Consider the following 14,764-nt stretch of genomic DNA (forward strand, 5'->3'; position numbering starts at 1 on the left):
GGTGAACATGTAGTGGAAGGGGGAAAGTTCATGGTACTTGGATAACAAAGTCCATGTTTTAGCTGGTTTTTCTTACCAGTGTGATCTTGGGGTGGTTCCAGGAAGCCTGCTGTACTATATTTGGTGACTTCCTCCTATTAGTCTGGTTCTCATGCCTGAAATTCTACGGTAGGAAATTTATTTCATGAGTAAGAGTAGCATTGTTATAATGAAAATGTCTCTGGGTGAGTGAAAGTCAAGAAAAGTGCTACTAACCATTATTATATGAATCTAGACAATTTTAAAAGACTCTTCTCTTCTAGACAGTGGTTATCTGGGCTCTGAGGGAAGGCCAGTGATGTAGCTAGGACTGCGTTTGGTTCGACCTGGTGAAGAACAGCTCCAATCAAACCAATCTCACTGCCTGTTCTTATGTGGACTGTGACCTAAGAAGTGCTTCTATATTTTTAATGATTGATAAAAATAATCAGAAGAATAAGAAGATTTTTTTGACACATAAAAGTTATGTGAATTTTGCATTTTAATGTCCATAGTACAGTTATTGGATGAGAGCCATGCTCATATTTTATAGGTAAGCTGTACCTTTTTCTATGCTTCATGGGAAAAATTTAGCAGAAGCTGTGACAGAGATTGCAGAGTCTGCAAAGCCCTAAATATTTATTTTCTAACGTTATAGAAAAAGTTTACCCAGTCTTGGTTTAAGCCACAGAATCATGTCTTGCTTTCTAAAGGAAAACTTTGCAGATCAATGGTTTGATGGTGTTTTCCTAATTCTATAACTGCAGCACATGGATTGGTGCCTCCTTGGCTCTCTATGTTGTCATCCTAGGATGCAAGATGCAGAATGGCAGCTGCTTCAAGCTTCATATCTTCTTCATATGAAGAATGGGAAAGGCCCATTCCTTATTTTGAGAAATAATTCTGAGAAATGTTTCAGCAAAATTTGAGGGTTTTTTTTTTTTTTTAGCAGAAAGAGGTCATGAGGTCACCCTACATGTAAAGGAGGCTGGGAAAGAGAGTATTGGGAAATGATGTTGGGATTACATGATGGGCTTAGATGAGGCAGAGTTTCTGCCCTGACTGGGCACATTGCTATTAGAACAACCTCAGGGTCTGCCTTGATGGAGGGAGTGCTGTCCATAGGAGGTTTGGTAAGATGGTTTCTTGGAGATTGGTACACCTGGGCATAGCAAGGTAGTTAAAGATTTGACTCTGTCGCCAGATTGACTGAATAAAATCCAAATCTACCACTGAATGACTAGATAACCTGAGATAAGCATCTTTGAAATACTCCATGATTCTGTAACCTTGTCCTGGAAATTGGAGGCAAAGAGCAGGATGGTTGTCCTAACGTCACAGTTTTCCTAAGAGCAGACCCAGTTTTCATCTCCCTCTGATGGACAGAAGGCAGAGCTGGGATGTGAATGCCTGGGAGTTGGGAATCAGGGACAAACTACCCTTAGAGTCCTTGAGGACAGAGAATGGATCCTATTTGCATATGTATTCCTGTACCTAAGGTCTGGGGCCAATTCACTGCAATTTCATTCCTCACATTGCAATTTGCTAATGTGGGTGAATTACCACATAAGTAATGTCCTGAAATTTTGATCTATCAAAACATGTTTCCATCAACCCTTTATAAAACTTGTAGTTCTTATGTCTTGTTGAGGTCAATAATGAACAATGTATTTGTGGTGCAGATTTTATGTAGTTTGAAACTTTTTGTGTATCTTTGAATTTCTTGGAAACAGTGAATGTAAAAGGATTAAATATATGGTGTTATGTCTCTTTTGATGAGTTTTAGTATCAGTCAACTGCCGTGCTATTTCTCTTCACTCTTGGTTTTATTTTCTCAAGCATAGTGTAGTTCCAAGTATAGAAGAGGAACATCCCACCTGGGCATGATGTCTCAAGTGTTAACCAAACTTACTTGGGTCAGACTGAGTTTCAGCCTCACTTCTTCACCCCAAATCTTGTGTCTGTGCCCTTTTCCATGTGACTTTGCAGTTGGCACAATGACTGACAGATGACAGACACTCAATTGCTGCTGAATGAGTAAGGTCAAGATTGTGTCAACATTTGTCTTTATCATTTGGAAGGGTTTAAGTCAGATGTGCGGTCCCTTGGAGTGAGGGGACTCTCTTATTGAGATACAATTAAGATATCGACAAAAAGAGGTTTTCACGCATTATCTTGCAGTAAAACAATACCAACTTTCCAAACTGTGTGGGTACACCTGGAAGGCATATTTGGATTTGTTAATATTGTAATTGATATGCCTTATCTTTGCATAATACCTTGTTATTATTATTCCAAAGCCATTTCACATCTACTACCTCACTGGAGTCTCGAAGAAATCCTGTGAAGTCAATGAAACAAGAAATAAAACATACGTTTTACTTGCAAGGATCAGGATCTGAAACAAGAGAGAAGTAAAAAAAATAAACAATTCAGGGTAGAAACATTCTCTTCACCATGTTTCTCCATCCTTAATAGCTTCCCTTCCAGTGTTCACCTTAGGGCCCCAGAGGGCTATTGGAGCTCGTTTCTCAAAGCCAAGTTCCTGCCATCCTTATAAAAGAGGTGACAAAATAAGTGTATATCCCTTCAAAGTTATAACGAAGCCTGGGTAATATAATTTTTATTTCGTTCCATGTGGGCACATGCTCCAATAAATCTTTAGGGGTTCTAATGTTATACAGGAAAGAAAACATCAAGTCTTGGGTAACACCTGTGATCTGCTCCAAGATAAATCAGGCACATGCCTGGGACCAGATCCAACTATTCTGATTCAGATATTTCCTTCTGTTGTAGTTCCCTATCTCAGATAGTTTTTACTTTGTAATCAACTTAAAATTATATCCAGTGAAACGTAAAGACCTTAAGTGTACAATTCAGTGGTTTTTTTTATCTTTGGATAACTAATGAGCACCCCAACTGAGATGTAGATATTTTATCATCCCAGAAACTTCTTTTGGCTCTTGTAGGTATCTCCTTCCCCAACCCCAGCTTTAAGTTCTATCATCATGAATTAATTTGGCCTCTTCCCATGTACTTATGAATGGAAGCTTTGGTATCTGGCTTTTTTTCCTTCATTCAACACAATGTCTTTGTAAATTGTCTGTGTTTTGGATTCCAATAATTTGTTCTTTTTAAAAAAATTGTTCTAATTAGCTATATATGACAGTAGAATGCATTTTGACATATCATACACAAATGGAGCACAAGTTCTCCTTTTTTTTTCTGGCTGTACATGGTGCAGAGTCACTCCAGTAGTGTAATCATACATGTATACAGGGTACTAATGTCTCTCTCATTCTACTGTCCTTCCCATCACGACAACCCCACCCCTTTCCCTCACTCCCTTCTACACAAACCAAAGTTCCTGCATCCTTCCCTATCTTTCTGCCTTACAATGGATGCTCTTTGTATTAAGTAGAATTTCATTGCATGAAGATACCACAATAAATAAAATTCACTGTTGGATATTGGATTGATTTCAGTGTTTGTTTGTTGATGAAGTAAAACCTCCTGGAGACTTTTAAAAAATTATTCTTCTTTAAAAATATAAAGTTACTTATTTTTTCTAAATAACTTTTCACAAGGAGGAATGTATATGGATTCATTCCTAATTCTTTTTTAAGAATATATTTATTGATCATGATGCTAGAGATAGTGCATGCTAGGCAAGTTCTTGATCACTGAACTACACTTCCAGCCTGGATATATTCTTAATTCTAAAAGAAAAGGATTAGTGTTGTCAAAATCAATGGTTACTCTTGACCAAGTTAGGAAATGAAGTCAATTTCTTATGACAAATGTAATTTAAAGTTTTATATGAACAAGTCCACTTTTATACCACAATATACTTTTAAAAATGTAGTTTCCTCCAATAAACATTCACAGACACAAATTTGAAAATTGACTTCTGTAGAGTTATTAAAGCAAACTTTCAGCATAGAAAATATTTTGGTTGAAAGATTTTCACAGAAACTCAACTTCATGAGGATTTATTATACACACTTAAAAATTTTACTTAAATATTTTAGCATTTTATGTAATTATTTTTCTTCAATAATTTTAGACTTTTATGTAATTGTGTGCCAATTATCTTCCTTGTGTTTCTCTATAAAGAATAATGTTTAACTCAGTCTTTATATGTGCAAAACATATTGTGTTGAACTTAAATCTTAAAAGGTCTCATTATAGTTTTATCTTTAGTTAGTAGTTGAAACGTACGTCATCTCCATTCAACTCTGAATATAGTCAAGCCTGAATTGAAAATATTTGTTAGTAGCGCTTGCCTAGAGCCCATTCTTTTTACAAACATATGTTCATTTTACAAAATATTATCTTGTTTTATATATAAAACAATATAATCCATCTCTAAAACATTCTATCACACTAAATTTAAAACACTCAAAATCGTGGTCAAAGAACTGTAAGGAATTCCCATGTTCACCACACTTAATTTCTTTTTTTTTTTTTTCATTTTTTTTTATTGGTTGTTCACAACATTACAAAGCTCTTGACATATCTTAATTTCAATGCTTATGAATTCAGAGCAAATCTGCTTCAGCTATAGCAGGGCATCTCCTGGGCAGTCCTATAGACACTGGGCTGGGTAATTCTCTGCTATGTGGACAGTTCTGTGCTTTGTAGGATGTCACAGCCTCCCTGGGCTCTCCCAGCTTCATGTGAGCAGCCCCTCCCTCACCAGCCAGCTTGGACAACAGCCAATGGCTCCACACATTACCCAGTGTCCTCTGGGGTAAATCACCCCTGGCTGGGAACCACCCATCTATACCTCTTCCACACACAGGCTTTGAGATGTGCTATGTCAGTTTCCCTAAGCCTTGGACCCACAGTATTGAGTACTGTTATTTTATATCAAGCCCCAGATTCAAGCTCCTGATGAGCAGGAGAGGGATCATTGCCTTGTGAACAACTCCATGCAGGGGAGTGCTCTGTGAATTCTGGGACAATTTAATTTGTTCACATTTCCCAATTATTTTTTTTTCCTACTAGGCTTGTGCAGGTCCTGCTTCCCCTGAGACCTTCTGCCTAATTAGGAAGGGGAAAGGCTACAGATCCCCTGGGTCCCTCTTCTCACCTGATCATGCCTTCCCCCGAGGTGTCCCTTATGCAGTATGGCCCTAAGGCCGAGCTGCCAGGGTTCTTAGTTCTCCGTGGAACACGGGGGAGGCGAGTCTACTTTGCTCTTGTTTTTAAATCAGAGGAATTTGAGATCCAAGTGCTTTAGTCTCCCACATTCTCAAGTCTAAGGCTGTAGGGGTAGCAGATCCCTGTCTTGGAGCTCCTGGCAAGCAGGGATTCTGGTTCCTAGATTGGTCGAATGCTTCTCCGTTGGTTAACTGGCAGCTTGCATGAGCCCAAGGTTGCTCTCAGGGAGGAACCTGCATCTCTGTGTTCAGAACAGAAATTTGCACCTCTGTTCTGAGATGAGAACAGAAAAGTCACTGGTGCCAGTTTTGTTTTGTGAACATGAGATTATTTAGTATGTGAAGATTGATTTCACTTTTAAAGCAAAGAGAATGGGCCCTGAGGCTCAGGATGATTTTCAACATTCTCTTCTGTGGGTCCGGTGCTGGTGGCAGCTTTGTGTCTGGCTCCAGGATTCAGGAATGGAGAAGCTGTAGTCTTGGTCCTTAGGGACCTTTGTTCTTACAATACTTACTGAAAACATGATATAGCAAATACCACGTTAAGAAGGCCTGGGCAGACACCCACCCACTGTCACTCACCCCGGTGACACTCACTGAGTGCTATTAGGTGATGGTCACGGGAGCAAGCAGTGGAGATGGAGTGGTGAGAAGATGCAGTCTCTCTTCAGGAGGCTCAGATGGCAGCAGGGCAGGTGGGCATATAAAACAATATAATCCATTGTGAAGCCCTGTGATTGCCAAATGTCCTGAGGGGAAGGGGGCCACTGGCTGTGAGACCCTCTGGTCTCATAGCACGGATTTTTATCTGAGAGGAATTCACAGCAGCACACAGAATGGCAACTTTATAACATGGAATCACACTGGGATTGGCATTCATGGTGTCTCCCTCTGAACTAGGAAAATTTGCATGTTACAGTTTGGATCATGAGTCCAGAGAGGCTAAGGAACTTGCTAGATATCACATAGGTAGTATTTGAAAAATACCTTAGCTTGAACCCAGGAGTCCAGAATGTTCACAGTGTTTTTTTTTTTTTTTTTTTCATGAATGACTTGGCAGAATTCCCCAGTGATCTATGAACTTGGGGATGGACCTTGCCTTCTCTTTGTTTCTGTAGCTGTAAGTCCTCTCTGTAAGTCCCCTCTGCCTCCTGGTGGTCTTTAACAACCTTAGCTTGTCTTCAATCACTGCAGAAAGAAAGGTAGCCTTGTGGCGTGAGTACAAGTCCCAGGCTCAGGAGATCTGGGGTCTCCCTGAATGAGACCACATTGACTTCAGCTAGCTTGGACAAAGTCCAGCATGGAGCAGGACAGTCGGGAGATGGGGGAGCTTTGTTGGCACTGGATGCATAATGATTAGAAGAAATGGAAAATGCTGGTAAAGAGGAAAATTGGGTATGTACTGAATGGATCCTAAGAAAGCAATAAGGTCACACAGAGACCAAGTTTAGAGGATAAGAAATAGGCGGTGAGACAGAAATAAGGATTCAGAGACATTGGTTGTCTTGGGGGTGCACCAAAGGACATCTCTTCTGAAGCCTCTGAAGGGCATGTGGACAGGTTGAGAACACTGTTTTGGAAACCAATTTTAGGAAACAATAAAGAGAAGAATGATGTAAGAAAGTTCCAGTTAAAGGATAATTAAAAATATGCAAAGCTCTATTACATAGACACAGGAACACCCTGTCTGCCCCACATTGTCCAATGAGGGGACTTACTGACTTTTAATAGGTTAACCACTCCTTTGCTGTTTCCACTAGTTCAACTTCTGAATACAAAATGATTTTACTTTCCAAGTGACAAATATACTTGATGAATCCCTATATTTTGTAGAATAAAACCCATAATGTTATTTTAAAATATTTTTTTAGTTGTAGATGGACACAATACCTTTAGTTTTTTGTTTATTTATTTATTTATTTTTAGGTGGTGCTGGGGATTGAACCCATTGCCTCTTGCATGCTAGATAAGCGCTCTACCACTGAGCCACAACCCCAGCCAGAAAGAAAGGAATCTTTGTGGTGTGAGTGCAAGTCCTCAGGCTCCCAGGCTCAGGAGCTCTGGGGTCTTCCTGAATGAGACCATGTTGACCTCAGCTATAGCTTGGACAAAGTCCAGCATGGAGCAGGATAGCCTTCGTGACGATGATGTGATGATGATGATGATCTCAATAGTTCTTTATTAACCTGTACTAGTCTCTCTCTACACTTTTATTTGTTGCTATTCTTTCCTTTATTCCAGCCACGTATGATGCATTTACAGTTGCTTTCTCCATTCCTGGGATGCTCTTCCCTTCTACACTTTACTAACTCCTCCACACTTTTCAATACCATGGTCATAAGCCTCTGACACAGGCAAGTGTCTCTGTGTAACTCACCCACTTCATGAAGAAGTCTGTGGTTTTGTATCATTTCAGGTAACACCACACAAATTTCTGCCTCTTAATGGTGACCTCATGGCTAATACCTACAATGTGACTGAGTTTATTTTCTTAGGACTATCTCCCAATCAGGAGGTGCAGAGAGTTTGCTTTGTGATTTTTCTGCTCTTGTACGTGGCAATTGTCCTGGGGAATTCCCTCATTGTGCTCACTGTCCTGACCAGCAGAAGTCTGGGATCCCCCATGTACTTCTTCCTCAGCTACCTGTCCTTCGTGGAGATCTGCTACTCCTCTACTATAGCCCCCAAACTCATCTCAGATCTGCTGGCTGAGAGGAAAACCATACCTTGGTGGGGCTGCATGACACAGCTTTTCTTCCTGCACTTCTTTGGGGGTGCTGAGATTTTCCTGCTCACAGTGATGGCCTATGACCGCTATGTGGCCATCTGCAAGCCCCTCAACTACACCACCATCATGAACTGGCAGATGTGTATGGTCCTGGTGGGAATGGCATGGGTGGGGGGCTTTGTGCATTCCTTTGCCCAGGTCCTTCTCATCTTCCAACTGCCCTTCTGTGGTCCCAATGTGATTGACCACTATTTCTGTGATGTTCTTCCCCTACTTGAACTTTCCTGCTCAGACACTTTCCTCATTGGTTTGATGATTGTTGCTAATGGGGGAACCTTGAATGTAATCAGTCTTTCAGTCCTTTTGACATCCTATACGGTCATATTGCTTCATCTGAGGACTCGAAGCTCTGAGGGGCGGCGCAAAGCCCTCTCCACCTGTGGGTCCCACATCACCGTGCTCATGTTGTTCTTTGTACCCGGTGTCTTCATCTATCTGAGGCCTTCGACCACTCTGCCTGTAGACAAGATGGTAGCCGTGTTCTACACAGTGATAACCCCACTCCTCAACCCTGTCATCTACTCCCTGAGAAATGCTGAGGTGAAGAAGGCCATGAAGAGGCTGTGGACCAGGGCAATGAAACTCGGTGGGACATAGAGGCTGAGCCTTGGTACTGGTCCTTGGGTTTATAATGATACTGGGATCCAAACTGCATGGGCATACTATGTAGGAGGAAAGGTCACAGGATATATTAGTGGTATTCTATCTTTTCTCCATCTTCAAAAATTTCATTTTAATTGTTTGTAATTCCTTATGGACATTCCATAACCTACCTAGCCATTTTAAGTTGTCTTTAATTTTTTTACTACTTCCATGGTATTGTGGTAAATATTCTTGAGTAGGAATATGTACCTCTATTGCTGCTTTTATTTTAGACTCATTTATTGTAGTGAATTTACTGTGTAATTGATTGTAAAGACACTTGATGCACAGCATTAAATTGAATCAGCTATCTTTTGAAAGTGCTTTTTACAACATTCAACTCTGTTATTAAATATTTGTTCATCCAGAAATAACATTTTTAATTAATAAAAAAGAATCTCCCACCAAGACAGTTATTAATTTCAAGTGGAAAAAAATAAAACTTCACTGCCCCCTTTTCACCATTTCCCAAGGTTAACATCACTAGGAGTGGCATAAGTCAGTGCCATATGTCTCCTGATGTGATTCATTGGTGAGACAAGCATCATGACGATAGTATTTCTACCAAAACCACAAAACTGAGTATAATCAAGAAAAAAGAGAATAAGGGAAACCTGAATTAAGGCGAATTCTGTAACATTACTGCTCTTCACTCTTCTAACATGTGAAGGAAAAGGTTTAATTATTGCAGTTTAAACATTGATGACAACTGAATGCAATGTGGAATTCTGTATTAAAGGATGATATTGGGGCAAAACTCTGTAAATGAGCCATTATAATTGTATAAATATTAATTTGCTGATTTTGAAACTTATGTTTGCTATGTCAGAATATGTCCTTGACTGTTGGATGATTCACTTATTAACTAGAGATAAAAGGTCATGTTGTTGGTAGCTTTCAGAAAGTTTAGAAAAATATTGTTATTTTTATTGCGTATATTTAAGGATTTCTATATGCTGTTTGATATAGATACATAATGAAATGATTTGTATACTCTGAAGTGAATTAACATATCCATCACTTTCCATAGTTAGCATTTTTTGGTGATAAGTTTACCTAAAATTTTCACTCTAAGCAATTTCTCATTAGAAAATATAACATTGTTGGATGTAGTTCCCAGGCTCTACATTAGCTTTGGAGACCTATCTTTTAGAGCTACAAATTTGTATTCTCTAACCCACTTCTCCCTATTTCCATTGTATGAGAAATATTCTATCTATGCCTTTGTCTGTATATTTTTATTTGTTGAGAATGAAGGATAATGAAAATATGGAAAAATACTAATATTTGGGGAATTTGGAATAAGGGAAGTAGGAATTCTTTCTACTTTTCAACATTTCTGTAAGTCAAATTATTTTACAATACAGTGTAAAATGTTTTGAAAATTAGGGGAAAAACTTATTGTATAATTTGCATTCTTTGATTTTTTTTTGGTGGGGATAAGTGTTCTCATCTTTGGTTTTGAGTCTTATTTTCAATGTTTATAAGCTTACAGTTTTATAAGGTATAATTATATATTTTATTTATTCTATTAGTTTTGCATTTACAATATCCTATGCCACTAATTAAATTCATATTTCACCTTAAAACTACTTAATTCTTTAATTTAATTAGTGCCCAGGTAATATACTCATAAGGTTTGAAGAATAAACAAAATGAACAGGTACACAAGTGAAAAGTTTCTTTTCATTCTTTTTCCCATTCCTCCTTTCCTTGTCCTACTTTTCTTAGTTTCCTATATTTTTTCATAGTTTCTTTGAGCAAATGAATGTATAATAGGTGGTTTCTATATCTCTACCTTTTATGTGAATAATAACATGCTATATAAAGAGATATGAAATTTGCTTTATAGACATAACAGTGTATATTGGAGGTTTTTTCTATATTGTCACTAGGAAAATGTTCTCATTTACTTAAGTAATCTATTGATGAAACAGATGATATAGCAATGTTCAGAGGTGAAATGACTAGATTATGAGAGCTGTAACCTCATTAGTGGATTAGTACATTTTATAGATTAGTAATTTCAATGGACTAATGGGTGGCAACTGTAAGCACATATGTTGTAGCTGGAAGAAATAAGTCACTGTGGGCTGAATAATATTTGTCCCTGATTCCTTCTTTTCTATGTGTCTCTCTCTCCTCTTCCTGTTTGCCACGTGGGGAACAATTTTTCTCTGCCAGGCCCTTCTGCCATGATGATCTGCCTCATCTTGGGCTCAGGACAATGGAATGAGTTAGTTGACCATAGACTGAGACCCCTGAAACCATGAGCTCAAAATAAAATTTCCTCCTCTAAGTCATTATCAGGCACTTTGATCATAGCAGTGGAAAGTTGACTAATACAGACTGAAAAATGTATAGAATTTTGCATATGGAAAAGGAAGGTGAAGTCATTTCAGGTAGAACAAGCAGCATTTCTTCAGGGATGAATAATGGCCATCCATGGGTATGATTAGCAGAGACTCCAAGGAAAATGAAGATTTCCTGGGGCCTTACAACCACTACTCACCTACATTCTGAACTAGTGCCTACAGGGGAAAGGGAAAGGTCTTCAAGGCCTCTAGCACACCCAGGATGCCGCATCACTCTTCCAGGGAGGATGCATGCATTTCACCTGATCCTCAGAAAAGGTTGGTGGATGCAGTGCAAACTCAGTGCCACTCCGTGGAATTCCAAAATTGGTCAATTCTGTGATACTCTCTAAATTGTTCACAATGATGTTAGAGGGTGAGTGACATGGAGACCCCAAGAGGTGAAACAACAGCACACACCCAGACTCTCATATCCCTTCAACAAGAAATACTAACAAGCATTTAAAAAAAAAAATAAATGTGCCATGGCGAGTAAAAATAAGGGACATGGTTCTAGATTGAAAACACATGGACAGTATAACCCCCACCTTCATGCTCTAATTGGGGCAGTAAATATTGTCTAACATTCTATGATTTCTACTTCTAGATAAGGTAAAAAAATTCCTTTTTATGAATAAATTTGACTTCACTTTGCCCAATTGATAAGTACAACTGATACCATTTTGATATTGTTTTTGTTTATCAATGTTGGACACTGTGAGACATCCCAATTCACCCTTGTGAGTCAACATGTCAAAAGAACTCCAGGGACTTTTCTGATGACCATGATCACATGGCTATGGTACTAGATGCCAAGTGCCAGCAAGAAGAATTGAAAATTTTAAAGATACTCTTGTCCATATTGGAAAAGAAAAAAAGATTTATACTCTCATACCCAAATATGCCCTACTAATTCCTGTGTATGGTCTTCTTTTATATGAAGTACAAGTTGTTAACATGAAGGATGTTGAACAAAGGGAGAAGGAAAGAAAGGAGGGAACTTAAAAAGGGAGGGAAGAAGGGAGGAAAAAGGAAAGGAACAGATTTTAAGCAATGATGTCTTTTTAAATATTTTTATTTTTAAATTGTAGTTGGACACAATACCTTTATTTTATTTATTTATCTTTATGTGGTGCTGAGGATCGAACTCAGGGTCTCTCACGTGCTAGGCAAGCGCTCTACTGCTGAGCCACAACCTCAGCCCAAGCAATGAGCTCTTTTTAGCAATACAGGTAGATAGAAGAAATAGCTCCTAAAGTTCTATCACATAGTACAATGGCTTTCAGTGACACAAATTAATGACTATTTCATGGATATCAAGTGGAGACAATGACAGCTTACCCAACACAAGAAATGATAATTATCTGATCATATCTATGTATTTTTACCCTAATTTGAACATTACACATTGTATACATATATTGAAATGTCACACTGTACCCCACAAATATGTAAAATTGCTATTGAAGGAAGAATAAAAGAAGAAAAGGAAGCAAGAAAGTAATTTTAGCCTACAAAACATTCATCAAAATATTATCCTTGCATTTACATTTGATTTGTCCCTCCAATTACCCAAACCATTCTATTATTGGATATCAGAGAATCACCAAGTTCCATGAGGTTCAGCAAGAATATTTGACCTCTGTCCTTGGACCATTATACCAATATACGAGGGAGTCCTAGTTACGAAGGAGAATTGTCTTAGCAATACCATGAAGTTCTTATATTTGTTGTTGCCATTCTTGAAAATCATACAAAACTTAAAATCCATTCCAAGAAAGACAAAAATCATGCACATATTATATATCATGTTCCCATCCCTGACTTTTCCTTTCTGGCCCACAGCTTCCTCATGGCAAATTTCACCTCTGCATTTCTGAGTGTGTAGATGATGGGGTTCAGCATGGGAGTGATGACCGTGTAGAACACAGCCACCAGTTTGTCCACAGTGAAGGTGGACAAGGGCCGCATGTAGATGAAGATGGCAGGTCCAAAAAACAAGATGACCACCGTGATGTGAGAGGCGCAGGTGGACAGGGCTTTGCGCCTCCCCTCTGCAGAGCGGTTCCTCAGGTTGAATGGGATGACGATGTAGGAGGACACCAAAATAACAAGGGAGAAGACGGAGATTAATCCACTGTTGGCCAACACAACGATCTCCTCCACAAAGGTGTCCTTGCAGGCTAGCTTGAATAAAGGCTGTAGGTCACAGAAATAGTAGTCCATCACATTGGGACCACAGAAGGGCAGTGGGATGGTGATGAGAACCTGAATTATGGAGTGGATGAAGCCCCCCCAGCCAGGTACCAGCCACCAGCATGTGACACAGTTGATGACTCATAATGTTCATGTAATGAAGAGGCTTGCAGATGGCCACGTAGCGGTCATAAGCCATCACCATAAGCAAAAGGATCTCAGTGACCACAAAAAAGTGGGAAAAGAAGATCTGGACCAGACAGCCCTTCAGAGAGATGGTTTTAACCTTAACAAGTAAGTCAGTGATGAATTTAGGGACTATCGTAGAGGAGTAAGTTATCTCTACCAGGTACAGGTAGCCAAGGAAGAAGTACATGGGGGAGCACAGACTCTTACTGACACTGACTGTCACAACAATGAGGCCATTGCCCACCAGGGTGGCCAGGTACACAGGGAGAAACAACACAAAGCAGACTCTCTGCACCTCGGGATCCTGGAAAAGGCCAGTGATGATTAACTCAGTCACGTTGTTTGCACTGGCCATCGATCCAATTCAAGTGTGCTGGACATCAGATAGTGAAAAGCCTGCAATGGAACAACAATTTTTAGCTCTGATTCAGCTCATTTAAGCACATAAGACAGTGTAAACCAATCTATAATAGACTCTTCAGTTCAGTAAGTACTCATTTACCATTAAATATTAGCAATCTAACACTTTGTATTATTTTAATTTATTTAATTTTACTAATTTTAAGTGGAAGTTAAGAGCTATAGTCATTTTCCTAAGGTTACACAGAAAAGTGGTGAATTCTGGGACTCAGACCCAGCTTTCTGACCTTGAGCCCAGACATTTTTCACATTCACTGCAAGATATTCTGAATGTGGGAGCCATTGAAATAAATAGCCTATATTTCTATTACCTATCCTGAATTTTGATAGCTCTTCCTCTTGGGGAATCCCCCTGATCCACTTCTGGTCCTGTGTTCCTTGTTGCTTTCATGTTTGCTCCAGGGAATATCTTTGTCCATTTTCTGTTGCTATACCTAGATAGACTGGGAATATCATAAAGAATAGAGGTAAATTAGTGTACAAATCTGCAGGCTGTGTAGTCCAAAACTGTAGCCTGGGTCTCTGCACAGCACCTAGTGGTGGCCTTCTCTGTGGGTCATAGCATGGTAGAGGGCATTATGTGGTGAGCATAGCAAGCATGCCAAAGACTTCCTTTTACAACACTTCCTCGATTGTCTATTAATCCATTAACCCATGAATGGATTAAATGATTTATGAGCACCAAAAATAATAATAATAAATAATAATGAGTAAAATAATGAGAAACTTCAAATGGAATCACTGATTAGAAAGCACAACTGAAAAATATTGCATGTATAACAGTATTAAACTTTTTATAAATATAAAGCACTAGAAATGTAAAATGCTCAGAGAGAAAATCCTAAAACTCTAGTGAAGAACATAAAATAATGTGTATTTTAATGCAAGACACACACACACACACACACACACACAGAGGAATAAATCTATCAAGGAGATGAATGACCTCTACAAAGAAAACTATAGAACAATGAAGAACACTGAAGATGAAA

General features: G+C 38.9%; 2 protein-coding genes across 3 annotated transcripts in view; one reads left to right on the top strand and one right to left on the bottom strand.

Annotated features, from left to right (window-relative positions):
- The window catches only part of LOC308639349 (olfactory receptor 4B1-like), a gene marked incomplete at both ends in the record, with an annotated part of 70,573 nt that extends 56,866 nt beyond the window's left edge, over positions 1-13,707 (bottom strand). The window contains one exon of one of the 2 annotated variants that reach the window (XM_081277618.1): positions 13,566-13,707. In XM_081277618.1, coding sequence (XP_081133744.1) covers positions 13,566-13,707 — 142 coding nt within the window. Of the gene's footprint in view, positions 1-13,549 lie in introns of both variants that reach the window. The other variant, XM_081277617.1, reaches the window with a different exon arrangement.
- LOC308639631 (olfactory receptor 4X2-like) lies at positions 7,636-8,568 on the top strand (the record flags this gene model as incomplete). Its single annotated transcript, XM_081277902.1, has 1 exon — positions 7,636-8,568. Exon 1 carries the CDS (start codon positions 7,639-7,641, stop codon positions 8,566-8,568), a length of 930 nt encoding a protein of 309 aa, XP_081134028.1. The 5' UTR covers positions 7,636-7,638.
- Positions 13,708-14,764: the final 1,057 nt, after the last annotated feature.

Source organism: Spermophilus citellus (genome assembly GCF_964194105.1).
Source record: "Spermophilus citellus genome assembly, chromosome: 2".
Taxonomy (NCBI): domain Eukaryota; kingdom Metazoa; phylum Chordata; class Mammalia; order Rodentia; family Sciuridae; genus Spermophilus; species Spermophilus citellus.